Source organism: Anopheles bellator, chromosome 2 (assembly GCF_943735745.2).
Source record: "Anopheles bellator chromosome 2, idAnoBellAS_SP24_06.2, whole genome shotgun sequence".
Lineage (NCBI taxonomy): Eukaryota > Metazoa > Arthropoda > Insecta > Diptera > Culicidae > Anopheles > Anopheles bellator.
Genome location: NC_071286.1, coordinates 11,895,896 through 11,911,449, shown reverse-complemented (window position 1 = coordinate 11,911,449; position 15,554 = coordinate 11,895,896). Strand labels below are relative to the sequence as shown.

The 15,554-nt window shown below is 47.2% G+C and overlaps 4 protein-coding genes across 4 annotated transcripts in view; 3 read left to right on the top strand and 1 right to left on the bottom strand.

Annotated features, from left to right (window-relative positions):
- Positions 1-2,633: 2,633 nt before the first annotated feature.
- On the top strand, positions 2,634-3,309 carry LOC131210768 (UDP-N-acetylglucosamine transferase subunit ALG13 homolog). Its single transcript, XM_058204060.1, has one exon. It carries the CDS (start codon positions 2,677-2,679, stop codon positions 3,190-3,192), a length of 516 nt encoding a protein of 171 aa, XP_058060043.1. The 5' UTR covers positions 2,634-2,676; the 3' UTR covers positions 3,193-3,309.
- Positions 3,310-3,444: 135 nt separating this feature from the next.
- LOC131208562 (methionine aminopeptidase 1) lies at positions 3,445-5,090 on the top strand. Its single transcript, XM_058201354.1, has 5 exons — positions 3,445-3,524; positions 3,610-3,791; positions 3,865-4,450; positions 4,518-4,657; positions 4,733-5,090. Exons 2-5 carry the CDS (start codon positions 3,626-3,628, stop codon positions 4,963-4,965), a joined length of 1,125 nt encoding a protein of 374 aa, XP_058057337.1. The 5' UTR covers positions 3,445-3,524; positions 3,610-3,625; the 3' UTR covers positions 4,966-5,090.
- On the bottom strand, positions 5,080-5,724 carry LOC131208563 (zinc finger protein 593 homolog). Its single transcript, XM_058201355.1, has one exon. The coding sequence runs from the start codon at positions 5,583-5,585 to the stop codon at positions 5,094-5,096; it is 492 nt and encodes a 163-aa protein (XP_058057338.1). The 5' UTR covers positions 5,586-5,724; the 3' UTR covers positions 5,080-5,093.
- Positions 5,725-10,182: 4,458 nt separating this feature from the next.
- LOC131206991 (tolloid-like protein 1) overlaps positions 10,183-15,554 on the top strand; it is a 27,581-nt gene continuing 22,209 nt past the window's right edge. The window contains exon 1 of the mRNA XM_058199598.1: positions 10,183-10,474. Coding sequence (XP_058055581.1) covers positions 10,183-10,474 — 292 coding nt within the window. The remainder of the gene's footprint in view (positions 10,475-15,554) is intronic.

Below are 15,554 nucleotides of genomic sequence, written 5' to 3'. Positions count from 1 at the left end.
AGGGGCCCGAGTTAGATTGAGTAATCCTACCCCGGCACGCTTCGTCAATCGTATGTGTGCTATACTTTGTTTTCTATGTTGGACTCATCGCACCCATTAGTACTCCTTCGCCGATCGGACCGAAACGGCCCTTTGTCTACACGCCGGGATCAGCGGTACTGCTAGATTGGCGCTTGAATTGATTCAAGGCCACCGCTGGATGCGCGTCTTATGTGCCACTAGCCGACGGGATGTCTAGGTAAATCTGTTCGATTCCATATGTTTCATAGTGTCAATATCTCGACTTGGCTGTGGTTGTCAGAGTCAATGTCGCCGGCCAGTCCAGGTACACACCTTCAGTGAAACAAGCGAAGCGAAAATATTGATTCTAGGGTTTAAAGAAAAAAAAACCCATATGTCGCCATTAGAAATGGAACACACAAACAAATTAAAACAAATCTGGGGATGATTCTGCCGAAATCACTCATTTACATAACACCGAAACGTGATAATACGGCGGATTGGAAGCTCCCGACGGTGCCTCGGAGACAATCAAATATAGCGATTGAGTGTCATGCTGCGAAAAAAGAGTCAATTCCTACCAAACAGAGTTTACTACTGCGACCTCTGTCTTTATGGACCGCGCCGGGTGTCGTAACGCGCAATTGATCGATTGGCTTTTAATATTACATACAGCGGCGCCGTGCTGCACACGCAGCATCATCCCACCGAATCAACATCGAATCCGCATCGGATAGAACGACCACCATTGCGTTACATCTCACATTAGGCTGCTAATTGACGAGCCATCGGCCCCCATCGCCAGCGGCAGTCGAATCGGATCGGGCAGAGCCACCTTGGAGAATGGGGGTTATCTGGCCAAGGGGCTGCAAGTTTAATGTTTTCATCCATTTTATAATTAATACACCGGTGCTAAGGATGATGGATGCGTAACCCATTTCTTCGCCCGGTATGAATCACTCAAAGATCGTTGATGACTGTTGCGAAGGAGACACCCCGCTATTACTAACTGTTACCTGCTTATTCTTCTGCCAGCCGAGATCCAATCCAGTTCAGGCGTAAACACTTGTTTCGTAACATTTGACCACCATTCTACTAGTGTTCTACGGGCGAAAAAACAATCTGCCACGTTCAGTTTATGCTTCACGGAGAGTACGTTACTTTTTAAAAACACACCGAAGTCCTTAAATCACTTGCTGACGGCTCGTAGATCAGTTAGCAGCACCATAGCAGCTTGATCTTCGCCACTGCCACAAAATTGCCACTTGCGATACGGCCGTTAAGTGCGGCTTCCGATTTTGTAAACTACCTTTCACCGTTTTCACCTATGTTTTTTTGGGTTTTTCGTGCGCCGTACGCGCTATTTTCGGACGCAAATTAATTTATCTCAACCGCTCGTAACAAGTTGATTGGATCAACATGATCGCCTGTCGGGGGGAGTCGAGAACGCCGGCATCGATGCTATTTTGAAAGCAATCATTCGGATTCGCGCTTAACACTTTCCGTTCGCGATTGGTGCACTTCCGCTAGCACAGAGCCGGGATGATCCGAAGACCATTAACCACTGAAACTGGTACTTGACGCACCGCGTGAAATAACCATCTTCTCAGTCCTAATGCTGGCAAACTACTGAAGCCTGAAGCGGGTTTTTGAGAAGGAAGGCTATAGTCAAAGTTTTAAAAATATTAAATTATCGGACAATTTTAGCAAGTAACAACACGCAAACAAGACGCCGACGACGAAACACTGTACCGTGAAATGGATCTAAATCCGAGTCTTACGCGGAGAACACGCGGAATCTGTACGACCAGCTTCAACCGGAACCGGAAAACACGTTCGAATACTCTAACCGAAAAACGTAAACTTTACTCTTTCCGTGGAATTTATGATTTCTGAGTTTACTGACCAACGAACCTGCCTTTGAGTTTTCAAACCTGACCTCTCTGTATTCATCTCTCTGACTCTCTCTATCTCTCTCTGTTTTTCTCTGCGCTCTCTCGTTCTCTCACTTTAAACGAAAGAGAACAAGTGAAATCACTTCTCCCACTCACTCTTTGTATCAATACTTTCGTAACTCTTTGTAAATTTAAATTTTGAATTATTGTTAATTGTAGTGAAGCCTAGCCTGTAAAGCCTAGTTAGGCGAAAGATTTTTTATATTTTTTCGTAGCAATATTATAAAAATGGTCCTACTTGGTTACTACTAGTACGCTTAATTTTACTTCTGTTAGATTAATAATCATGATACAAAGCAAAACCAGTTTGGCTACTGAACGGCTACTGAATAATAGCTGCTTTTTGTGTAAATTTTTAATCATTTTTTCATTTTTAATAACCGTGTTGATTTTTTATTTAATATAGTCATTTTTCTGCCTCGTATTAGATTATATATGATGATGATTTATCGTTGTTCGAAAGCACTATTAAAAGTTATACAAACTTTTGTCACATATGACAACTGAATTTTTTGATTTTTCAACTATTGAAGAAAAAGAAATGGTGGAGGACAATTGACATCCATGCGAGTTGGACAGTAGCTCGTTTCGCCGGCCGGTTGCATCGCAATTGTCACTTTGTATGCACTTGCTCGATGCTGCACTTTTGTTTACGTTCTTTAGCGGGTTGTGATCAGGTTCTCCAATCAAGTGAGGTGTAGGAATTTTCTACAGGGAAATAATGATCAAAAGGCCATTTCGGAACGTTTTTGTAACGGTAGGCACGACACAGTTCGAGGAACTGGTAAACGCCGTCGTGTCCACAGCGGTTCTGCAGCAACTGGAACGTTTGGGATGTGAAGCGCTCACGATCCAAACGGGGACAGGTTCGACTCCCGAGCTAAAGTGCGTACAGGATCGGTCGAAAATTCGTATCTCTTGTTACGACCTGAAAAGCAACATCGGAGAAGACATCAAACAAGCAGATCTGGTCATTAGCCACGCAGGAGCTGGTAGCTGCATAGAAGTACTGGAAGCCTGCCGACCGCTGGTGGTGGTCGTAAATGAGTCGTTGATGAACAACCATCAGACGGAATTAGCTGAACGGTTAAGCCGCGATGATTACCTGTTCTTCTGCACTCCAAGTAATCTGCACCACACGTTGGCGGAAGTGGATTTCAGTCGGTTAAAGAAACTGGCCTCCGGTTCGTTGGACAGTTTCATTGAACATCTCGACAAATGTATGGGCTTCAAATAGGATAACAGCCCAGGACATCAAGCGGAAGTAGGGAACATAGCGCAACTTTCAGGATCCTTCTTTGCTGAAAGCATACTTTATACGGAACGCAATGTGATTACATTTCAAATATAAAATATCTTACAAATAAAACAAGTTTCTTCGAGAATAAAATCCGATTATTTGTATAAACAAATTATCCATCTTCCCTCTAGGGTGTTTGCGCAAAAATCTGACGTCTTCGTTGTCAGTCCTGTCAAAATAGGTCGATGGAAAATAAAACGTCCTGCCAAAACAGAGTTCTTGTTCTTATAAGGCCTAGCCGGCACCGCTCTTTCGTCCCGTTCAGTTAGGTAATTGTACAATATTTATATTGCACCGGTAAGATCGGTTGTTTCTGTGCAGGCCCATTTTCTTCTCACCGTGCTATCGCCTCAGCGTACCGTCGCCGAAAATGAGTGAAATGGCCAAACACCTTTGCGGTACGAATGGGTGCGAAAAGTCCGCTACCCTGCAGTGCCCAGTCTGCTTGAAAATGGGCATCCAAGGGTCCTACTTTTGTAGTCAGGATTGCTTCAAAGGTTCCTGGAAGTCGCACAAAGTTATTCATCTCCTAGCTAGTGAGTGGCTCGTTCAAACGTGTATCCGAAACATCCGGTTCCTTACCGTTTCTTTTTTGTTTGCTCTCCGCAGAGGGAAAGGAAACGAATGGGTACAATCCGTGGCCTTACTATACGTTCACGGGCAAGTTGCGCCCGTTCGAGCAGTCACCGATGCGCACGGTGCCGACAACGATCCCGCGCCCCGATTATGCCGACCACAAGGAGGGCCGCTCGAAGTCGGAAGAAGCGCTGCGGGGGAACAACATTATCAAAATTCTGGATGACGAAGAAATTGAAGGGATGCGAGTGGCGTGTCGGCTGGGACGGGAAGTGCTAGACGAAGCGGCCCGGGTGTGCGATGTCGGCGTCACAACGGACGAAATCGATCGTGTCGTGCATGAGGCGTGCATCGAGCGAGAATGCTACCCCAGTCCGCTCAACTATTACAACTTTCCGAAATCTTGCTGCACTTCGGTGAACGAAGTCATTTGCCATGGAATTCCGGACATGCGTCCGCTGGAGGATGGCGATCTGTGCAATGTGGACGTGACGGTCTACCATCGTGAATTTCATGGAGACTTGAACGAGACGTTCTTTGTCGGTCACGTGAAGGAGCAGCACAAAAAGTTGGTGCAGGTCACCTACGAGGCGTTGGCCAAGGCTATTGCCATTGTTAAGTGAGTAACAGAGCCACAGCATCAACACACAATCTGATTGACACCATCTGTGTACGCGTTTTTACAGACCAGGGGAACGGTACCGCGAGATCGGCAACGTTATTCAGAAGCACGTGCAAACACACGGATACAGCGTAGTCAAGAGCTACTGTGGACACGGCATCCACAGACTGTTTCACACGGCTCCAAATGTACCTCATTATGCCAGTAAGATCGTCCGTTCCGTATGAATGCCACCGGTGGCAGTCGGCAACTCTAACGACTTGGGATTTAATATTACAGAAAATACTGCCGTTGGGGTCATGAAACCGGGGCACTGCTTCACGATCGAGCCCATGATTTCGGAGGGAACGTGGCGCGATGTTTCGTGGCCCGACGATTGGACGGCAGTGACGGCCGACGGGCTGTATTCGGCCCAGTTCGAGCAAACGCTTCTCGTAACCGAGACCGGCTGCGATATCCTCACGAAGCGACGCAACGAAAACGGAACACCTCACTTCATGGACCAGATGTGAGGCTTGCGCGACGAGCGCCAACAAGCTATTCTAATAATCTACCCAAATGCTCTCCGCGGTCCATAACATACATCCCCGTTTCTTCTACTTAATAAAAGCCATCGTTTTGATCCGTTTAGGAAAGAGCTCTATTTCAGGCCTTCCAGCACTTGTTTGAAGTCGGCGTACTTTGTCACCTTGGACAGGTTCCGTTTGGCAGGCTTTTCGTCCTCCATCAGCGTGTCCACCTTGATCCGCTTGCCTTGGTCCACATCGGCGACCGATGGTTGGGTTTCCATTTTACGCTTCTGCGGCTGCACGAAACTGCCCTGGCCGGCCGCTCTCAGCGAATCCTCGACGGTGTACGGTTCCACTTCCAGCGCCTTCAGGCGGCGTTTGTGCACCTTGGTGCGAAAGTGTGCCTGCAGCGCCTGATCGTTGATGTAGTACGTCGCACAGTGGATACAGTAGAACTGCGCAAAACCCGGCTTATCTAAGTCGACCTCCTGCTTCAGCAGCTGCTCCGGATTGGTCTTCAAATCGGCATCGATCTCGTCCAGGTCCTTTTTGCGGTTTCGCAGCCTCCACCGGCGCCGCAGGTGAGTGTCGCCACTGTGCATTTTTTTGCGTGCGTATGGCATTTTATTTGTCTTCCGTTAATCCGTTTTTAAATCTGCCAAACACGGACTAGAGGCACTTTTCCTAGGGACGGCAGCGATTACAAATCGTTCGCTGCTGATTATTATTTTGGTACCTTCTCTGTTATTTACACGGCCTCGTGGTCGGCTAAATTTTGACAGCTCACAGGGTGCTTCGTAACAGAGCATCGAAGCAATGACACAGTGCCACGACTAATTGTAGTTCTACGCGTGATTTCCAGTCGCTTTCAAACACTGTTGATTTGTTCGAAGTAAACATAAACTGATTGTATTAAGCGATGTCGTGCGAAAACATAATACTTTCCAAAAGTGCCTTGTGTTGCTGCTCATTCGCTCTCGTCCTGTATATTTCTTTTTGACGAGACACTCTCCGTTTTTGCTTCTGCTTCTGGGAAACCCATGCTTAGATTCCTCTCTCCGAGTCAGTTTCATTCAGACAACCAACCAGCCAACGGGGTATCCTGCGGCAACGACGACCACCTGTCGTACCTTTTCCCTCCCTTCCCTTCGCTTGCTGACCCAACTCTTGGTGCTCGGTGTGTTGTAAACAACAAAAAGTGCGACTGTTTGGTGATTAATGGCGCCTGTGGGAAGATATTTGATATTGGATGCTCGTCCTTTGAACGGCCGGAGCGTGGTATCAATCCGGCACAAGAAAACCTGTAGGAGTTCGCAGCAGAGCATCTCTCAACTCGCCCGAAGAGATAAGACAAAAAAGGCGAATCAAAATACCCGCCAGTCGGAGTGCGAGCGAGAGAGCAAGGTTGGCGCCGCGAAAATATGTGTGGCTAACGAGAGAGAGAACGAGCATCGGGACATTGTTTTTCCAGCATCCGCAGTTCGTTTAGTTCACATTTGTTTGCTTCGGGTCGAAAACAGAGAGAGCGCAGAAATTGTTCGAAGTTCGGCCAACTTCGGCATGTAGAGACCGGGAACGCAAGAGGCAAAAAACAGAGTCAGGTTGGTCAGAAAGTGCGGAGACAAATTTTAGAAACAGTTATTTTTTATTTCAAAACAAAATTCAAACGAACGGTTGTGTTTCGTGCTGTTGCTCATATTTTCGACGACGTAAAGTACAGTCAAAGCTGTGATAGATTTTCACTATCAGCAACGGATTTGGATTTGTTAACCCGTTCACAGAGGCCGCAAAGCAAGAAGCAAGTGTTTCGATCGCACGCAGAACACGTGCGCGCGTTGGGCCTCCTCATCAATCGCCGTGCCTCGGAGAGCTGGAGCTGTCTGTCTGCCGCGGCTCTTATCAGTGCGCATATCACCGTCGGACGGACGGGTTGCAGACAAGTGGCTGCTCGCGGCATGCGTGTGAGTGGGTGATAGTGTTGCCGATGTTTGTCTGCGCTGTTCTGCGGGAGCAGGGTTTTTCGGAAGCTGTTTTCTTGTGCTGTTTTTATTGTGTCTCCGTTATCCCTTGCGTTCCGTCCGCAGTCTGAGTGTACGTGTGCGTGCGTTTGTTTCTTTTTACCCAACGAAGGAGCCGTGCGTGAGCTAGACAGTGAGTGGAGTGAGTGAGCGAGTGATGTTGGGACTCGGAGTGTTGATTGTGTATTGTTTATCCTGTCATCCGTGATGTCCGCGGACGAATATCCTTGGTGCGGGCGATTTAATGAGTGTTCCCCTTTCAATTGCGAGCCCTAAAAGCGCCATCACGTTTGGGAATTTGGTCGAATTGAAAATTCTACACCCGGCTACCCGCGGAATCCGCTTCCTCGGTGGCCATCAATCAAATCATGTGATTAAAGCAGGCTGCCGTATGTGTGGGTCCGAGTGTGCCATTTCATTCGCTGCTGTTGATGGTGTGGTGTCCGGCAGCCCAGTGGAACGGTTTTCCTTGCTCCCTCGGGGTGGCCGTGGTGGAGCAGCCTTGACAACCCCAGCTTCCTTGCCTCGTCCCTTTCCCGTACACCCCCGGCGGGACCAATCCCAAAAGAGCAGCCATGGTCCGTTAAAGGTCGTGTTCTGGACAGGCCGATGGATGGATGGATGGGCGATTGCGCTATGTTTATACAACGGACCACCACTTGCGGGGATGCTGTGCTGCTGGCGGGCGCCACATGTTGCTGTTGTTGGTGGCGTTGCCACGCTTGATGGATGGGATGATGGACGTCGTCGATTGCCGATGTGCACATTATCATCATCAACGGTGCCGCGCGCACATGCACCACGGCAATGACGAACGATTAGGCTACCCGTGGCACGAAACAGCGCATCCCCAGCACGATGAAATTTGTTTTTGTTTTTAGAAATCAATTTCCTCTTCCGGAAAACCCCAGTTCCCGAAACCCCGTAATCGCCAAGCGGAGGTTGAAGCGTAACCGCCCGGATGGAGCTGGTCCTTTTCTACATTTATCCTGCGGTCCGAAGGTCCATTTATTAAGTTTCACTAATTTATGTTAGCCCATCCGTTTTCGGTCAATATCTACCGGGACCTTTTTCTCCTTCGGGTGATGCTAGAATCGTTTTGCTCATTTGATCCGGTGCCGGGCAGCTCCGTTCTATCTCGTTTCGGCCACTATCAAGCACACGATAGGGCACAGAAAACGGAGCAGAAGGCAACACATACTACAGCATGAAAATATGAACCACATTTTTGGCCACGAACCACATTTTTTGCCTATGTTGCTTGTTTCGCAATCATCGCGCTTGGTGAACCCCTTTTATGAGCAATTATGGTCCACCGATAGCGTGCGAATGGTTTGACGCAAAATGGCTGTGAACTACGCTTGATCATTTGTTGAAATGAGAACAATTTGACTTCCAAACGAAAAACCATAACTGGTAAATTTATGCTACAATTAACGCCACTAGGTTTATTTAAAACACACAACGTACACTGTTTTGAGTAAGCACGAAACACAGTCAAAATAGGCGAAGCGTTCCCAAAAACCTTCGCTTCGTCATTTTTCTGGTTTCCCACTTTTGATTGATACAATTCCTGAATGCTGCTGGAGAAATTCCAACGCTTTATTTACGTTTCGTCCCCGGATGCGGCTCGTTCGGTGTGATGTTCGGGAGGGCGAAAGTCATGCTCCTTTTTACGGTGCCAACAACCAGCCGAAGGGTAAACAAAAACGCTGGCACAAAAAGTGAAAGAACAAACGTTGTAATTACTAAACGACCCATGTCGGGTGCTGGCATTTAAATGCTTCCCAGAAACCCAACAGTACCCCTGGAGTTCAACCGCCGAGCCCGGGAGCTGACCCTTTTCTTCGGTGATCCGTTTTTCCGGCTGTCGAGAGGGTCGCCTGAAAATAAGATTTTCTGTCGAAAAATAAGGAGGAGAATTTATTTGCCCATTGCCGTTCGGCTCATCCTGACGGCCGTCACCATTTATCGGCGTCACATGTGCTACCCGCCGCCACATAAATGATCCGTTTTCGTAATAAAATATACCGAGCCCGGGGCCGGATGAAAGTGGAATTTCGGTTTCGGTTCTGTGTTTGCTCCGCTGCCCCGTGCAGATTGCTCGGGCACGGGCGAGGAATGTTCGCCGTTCGCCTTAATAATCCGGAGCATAACTTGGTCCGAAAAAAGGATGCGCGTTACCCGGGGAGATAAGCGCTCCACGGCGTGGTTCGTCAAAAATTTCAATCTCCCGCTCTGGATGCTGCCTGGAATTCGACGTTGCGAAGCGCACCCAACACATTTGTGCGACACAAAGTTGGCATTGAAAGGGGTGACCAAACAAGGCGACGAAAGTATGTTTGCCTAGAACAATGGCAGTGGCAGGGCTTACGGTGAAGTTATTCGTTTGCGTTCGCTTTGAAATCATACGCAACAATTCGTAGAATAGAAATCGTTCAAAAAATCAATTAATACGTTATTCGGTTACGTACGCGTCGTCACGGTAACAACTTCTTCCAGTATTTCGTAAAAGGATGTAAAGTGTAGCAGAAAACGGTGGTCGGTTAGTGCTTCCTGTAAATAGCGTGAGCTTACTTCAACCACACAACGCCTGCTGTGTGTCAAATTGTTAGTGCAAAACGTGTGTGCTGAAGGTTGTGCAAAAAGATGAGCAAACAGGGGCTTCAATTACGTCAAACCAAAACGTACACCATCGGCGGCGGTGCCAGCATCTGCTGATGTGATCGTTTAACACAAAACCAATATCAACCGTGGGGAAACAAATCGGGGAGCGCGGTGCAAATAAGCCGGGCAGCAAAGGTGACCACACCGGGTGTTGTGTCGATGAGGTGCTGTTTGCACGAGATTGTGCACGGACACGAAATTGCACGCCATAAACCGGACACCGACCGGGTGAACGTGAACCACCGTCGGCAAAGGATAATGTAAGCGGCCACTGCGGCAGGCGGCAGCAGACCAATACCCACCACCGTGTCAACATCATCGTCCATTTTCACGCTCGAAAGGGCCAGCCCCACGCCTTACTGTTCCGGTGCGGTACTGGTGGTCTAAATAATCTCTTTCCACCTTTCTGCCGCGGTCTGGCGTGTTCTCGGCTCGGGAGGGAGTGAAACCCATTTCGGAAGGATATACGACCGTCTCTAAATTGAAGGAAAAAAAGAACAGGATCTGCGTGTGTCCGGGTATCGCCGGGTGCGAAATGGGGGCGAAGGTTGGCCACTGTTCGCCGTGCGTGGTGTCGGATTCGACACGGAACCATCGCTACCGCTGGCTGCCGTCGGTCGTATCCTGGCATCGGTGGCCGGTGGCGATCGTCGTCCTGATGATCGTTCTCGGTAATCGGCTTACGGACGGGCTGGAGCCGAATGGGACGCTGATAACGCACCGGCACCAGCAGCACCATCACCACCAGTACACGATTGACGAGCTGCTCGAGGGTCGCTTTCCCAAAACCATCTCCGGCGACATCGACATGGATCCGTGCAAATCGAGTAAGTGCCGCCGTTTCATGTTAACCGTACCACCTTAGCTACATTCGAAGGTGTCTGGCGACCAGATAAGTGCCAAATTCCGGTCGAGGTGGTGGAGCGTATAAATGGACAATTGAAAACCGAACTAAACCCCTGCAGGCCCATTCAGTTCAGATCTCTCGTCTGCTCTAGCTTGGGAAGCTCGTACGTTCGTTAACGTGAAGATAAAATTCATCAGCAGGCACTACAATCTAGGAAACGAACAATGAAACTTTTTTAAAAAAACCGTCGAGAATTACATTTTCATTCATTTTCGTTCGGACAAAACATACGAGTATGTACACGGCATTTTGTGTATATACTATCCTAGCAACTCTATACAAATAATCAAATAATAGTAATTTTCTTCAAAATAATTTCCCAAGAAGATGACTGCCTTTTCATTCGACGGAAAATCTCTGTCATCCGTGCGTAATTTGCAGATGAAGGAACAAACAGAAGTCGCTTGGGGCAAGAACTGGTGAATAAGGCGGATAGTTAAGCAGTTCAAACCGTAATTTGTGGATTATCGCCATAGCAACCGCAGAGAAACGTGATAGCAACGAGAACAAATGCGCCAGCCAACGTGTGGACAACTTTCTCATATCAAATGTGTTGATTTCAAGTGTTTCAAACTCGTTTTTCACATGTTCATTACCTCTGCCATCTTCCCAACTTAATACGGTAGTCGTTTAGTAGCATTTGATGAACTTTGGCGATATTTTCGCCGGTAGTTGCAGTTTTGGGACATCCTAAGCGTTTTTCGTCTTTCAAACTCTTACGGTCATGTTTAAATATAGTTGGCCAAAATGTTATTGTCCAAAATTTTTGGCGTACTTCTTTTTAGGCTTGAAAATTACGCACCATCGTTAGAAAAAATCGAAGAATATCGAAATCTTTTCTTTGCTGGAAACCGATGACGGAAGCCTGCGATGGAAGAATGTGTCCCGTCAGGCACACGGACACGGATCATCTGCTGTGCATTGTTTGAGCATTTCTGGAGCCACCTTCCATTAGTAGATTATTCATTTGTGCAACAGTGGCAATTTTCTGGCAGAATTATTTATGAAGTTTTGTTGATTACTTGCGCTTTGAAGTGCAAATACCAGCCCTCACCGGGAATACCTCGTCGCCGCCGCCGTGGCACTGCGTTCGTCTTTCGTGAAACGCTGCCCGGCTGAACTGGTGGTTGATTTGGCAAATTGCGGAGCCAAAAGTTTCGATTACATTCGATTGGCTGATCGGTGTTCGTTCGCTGGAGTTCGTTTGAGTCGTACGGGGCTGGGGGGAATGGGGCCCATAATGAAAGCTTTCCGATGCTGGTCATTAAGTAATTGGATCATCCCTTCTGGGCCCTTACTATTGTTCTACCATCATAACGATGCTATTTACTGAATTTCGGTTTATTAAATAATGAAGTCTCTCGCTTAGTAGACCAAGTGCGCCGTTAACCCGAGAAGAATAGATGTGGATCGAATTATTCGTTTTGTATTGATCTATTTATTGGAACACAATATTGATCCAGTCGGAGTCCTGCGGGAGTTGCTCATAAGTGCATTCGGGATCCTTGGCAATTAATGAACGAACCCCTTCAAAAATCGGTTCAAACGAAGGTACCGGGCGCGATGCATCGTGTGTGTACACCTTCGGGAATTCGCGCGGCGCCACCATTAGCAGGCCTGAGGTCCTGATGTTCGCAGATTAAACTTTTATTTACTCTTTTTTATGTCTTCTCTCGTTTGCTTCCCTTTTACTTTCGCCCAGCCAAGCGCCACGATCCGTTGACGATTCAATTCAATTTTCCATTCATGCTGCATTCAACGGAGCGTATGGCGCGTCGGGCTGTGCCACCCTTTCGCGCTGGCCGTATGTCGTAGCTGGCTTTTTGTCGTGTACATGCTTAACGAACGGTGCTCGCAGCTCGGCCCTCTTCTTCCCGCGGCGGGAACCCCGCTAAATGGAAATGCGGATCTGTCCGATCGTCGTTGGCGGCCGTCGGACAGGAGCAACAGAGCAATTTAAATGGTTTCGCGTGTGCCGCCGACATGCTACGGTTATAATTTAATTAATTCTCATTTATCATCATCGTGCCGAGTTCCGGCACACGACGCTGGCGGGGCCGAGCCAGATGATGCTGCGGTTTCTGTGGCTTCTTGTAGTTTGCTCTATCCCGTGGCTCCCGTGGGAAGTGTTGCTTGGTGCATTTATTTTTCATTGTTTCTAATTTTTACACCCTTGCCAAAACAGCATAACTGGTCCACAATTCCAGGGGCTCCGCTGGTGGGCAACATTTTGGCGACTCGAAAAATGTTAGAACTAACATTTTCTGTGATCTTTTTGAAGTGTTTCGGATCGCTGTTTCGAACTGTGGTCCTGTGCTAGAAACAAATGGGACCGGTTTACCTCTGGCCAGCTAAATGACCAGCTATGTAGTGAAGGTGCATTTGGAAAATGGAACTTATTTTCCAACTTGTTTATTGCATTTACATTATTTTATTGTATGATTTCCAAAGTATATCGCCCTGTTTTAGGCATAATTTTAAATTTTCGATGGAATTCGATAGAATTATTAACTGTTCTTTTGTGGACGACTCATCGATTCGAGACCATACGATAAAGGAGTATTTTTTAATCTTTTAAGAAACAGTAAACTAACTAATTTGGTAGATTAAACATTTCTTAAACGAGACTAGGATCTCTAGGGATAAGAAATGCGTAACATACAATACTGTGAGAAAAGGATCATGGTCAAAGCGTGATGAAGCAGCTCAAACGGTGCCCAGGCCAGCACTAACTGCCAGAAACTGTGTTCTACTGTGTATTTGGTGGGACTTGAAATGAATTATTTATTATGATTTGTTTCCGTTTCCGTATCCCAAGTAAAGTTTTGAATTTCACACAAAAATAATGGATTGCTCATCATAATATTTCTTAATTAGTTATAATATACTTATAAGCTCATTAAACAACAAATACAAAAAAGGACCTGAATCTTTGCTAGGATGTACCGTAAAACACTTGCTCCCCATGGTGCTGAATCTGTTCCTTTCGAACGGAACTGCTCTATGCCATGTTTTCCGCCATTTTAGAAATTCTACAATTCTGTCCTTGGCATCCTCAGAACTCGGGGCATCGGCTACCGTCAATCCATCATTAGCGCCACATTACCGCACACATTCATCAAATGTTCCTTCGTTCCAGGCACGGTCCTGTTCTGGTAATGTCCCGGTGACCTACTCTCAAACCAGCTACCGTCCCATACTCCTCCGTTATGGTACTGGAATCGGAAAATTGCAACCATCGGAACGACATTTGTTCTCATCCATCACCCGGGAGGGCCGTCCACTCACTGGGTTAACATTACCACCGGTGGTCTAATGATCCGTTTCCTAAATTACAACGGCTCAATTGTGGCAAGCGAATTGTGGCGCTCGGTTCCGGAAACGGTTAAGGTACAAGGGAAGCGAGCGAGCAGCAGCCGGCGTCGGAGCCGGCCAAAATGTGTTTCCGTGCATTTGACAACGTCTTCGTGACGTCGGGGGCGCTGGCAGAGAACATTTGAAATTTGAAATGCAATTAAACGCACATATGGTCCGTTTCTTTTCGGGACCACCACTTGCTTACCGGTGCCCCGCGCCGCCCACTGGGCCACCACCTCCACCCGCCCGGAATGGAATGCACGTTGAACGGGAGTGAGACCGGGTTTCGTTGGCGCACCACATGTGATGAAACATAAAACCCACTGGCTCACCGACCGACCGAGCGACCGACTCCGACCGGCTCGGTCTAAAGGGTTGGTGCTTCGAATCGTTTCGCTTCAAATTTATTTTCGTTTCTGGGGTCCGCTCTTGGAATCTGTGGCGCGCGGAGGAGGACCACACGCCAAGGCACCACACGCCAACCTGTGGACCGGGCGTTAGCGAGTCACCTCGTGGCCAGGCTCTACTACTGGCGGCTCGATACCGAAATGGTGGCCATTATGCCGTTGATTCAAATTTATTTCTTATTTATGTCCCAATACCAAACCAATGTGTCCGGTTGGTACGGGGGCGGTCCGCTGGTCACTTGGTTGCACTTTTTTCTTTCTTCTCCCGTGTCCTTCAGCCTCCGGAAACCGGAGCACTTCTCTCGGTGGCACATGCTGAACATTGAATTAGAGTCCCTATTATTGACTCCATTTATCTCATTGCAACGAAATTTTCTATTTAAAATTGAACGCGATGTCGCCGACCAGTACTTCGGTGCTGGTCTGTGCCGCAACCGGGGTTACACATCGCCGTAGAAAAAGGTGGCCAAAGTTAGAGTAGCTTCGGGTGGTTTAAGTTTCGAGCGCAAATGGAGGATCTGAACTGAGTTAGGTAATGGCGAAAAGATGAGCGGAATAAGGCACCGGTTCCGGCAATGAAATGTCGCTGATTGACGAAAAATGCGTTCGGCGGATTATTTGGGATGGGATTCAACAACTTCTGGCAGGTTTTTCGTCCTATTAGCCTTTACTTTTCAATGCTATTCAATGCAAATCACTCGTTACAAAGGCTAGCGAATAGTTTTTGTGAGTGAAATATTACAAATGTTTTTGGTTTTTTCGTTATACGAATTTTCATTTGATTAATTTATTAGTAAAGCTTCATTCAATACCGTGGATAAGTTAGACAAGACAAGTCAGTCAAGCGAAGAGTAGAAATAATTGTATAAGAAACTCATAACAATCAAACAATATAATTTCGTTCCCGTTAGAATTAAATGTTTCATCATTCAATCCTAAATGTCTTATCAGATACCCGCAAAGATAGTAGATATCGTATGTAATTTGAAGCTATTACAGAAATGAGAACCAAATGGGACGGTTTTTCTTCCAACTACATCCTTTGTCACAGCTGCTAGTGGTGACGGTTATTGTAAAACATGTTGGCCATGTAAGGCCATATGTAAAGGTGATAAATGTGGTCCGTGGCTTGCAAAGCACACAACAAAACTATTAATTAAGCGCAGGTGTTGGACTACCGGACACATACAAACACGCACAGACCCCACGGAAGCACTGGTATTAATGCTGCCGTTT

Coding starts and splice junctions, on each gene's coding strand:
- LOC131208562 (XM_058201354.1), top strand. CDS start 3,626: ATGAGTGAAATGGCCAAACACCTTTGCGGTACGAATGGGTGCGAAAAG. Junction 3,792..3,864: donor AGTTATTCATCTCCTAGCTA/GTGAGTGGCTCG, acceptor TGCTCTCCGCAG/AGGGAAAGGAAACGAATGGG. Junction 4,658..4,732: donor AAATGTACCTCATTATGCCA/GTAAGATCGTCC, acceptor TTAATATTACAG/AAAATACTGCCGTTGGGGTC.
- LOC131208563 (XM_058201355.1), bottom strand. CDS start 5,585: ATGCCATACGCACGCAAAAAAATGCACAGTGGCGACACTCACCTGCGG.
- LOC131210768 (XM_058204060.1), top strand. CDS start 2,677: ATGATCAAAAGGCCATTTCGGAACGTTTTTGTAACGGTAGGCACGACA.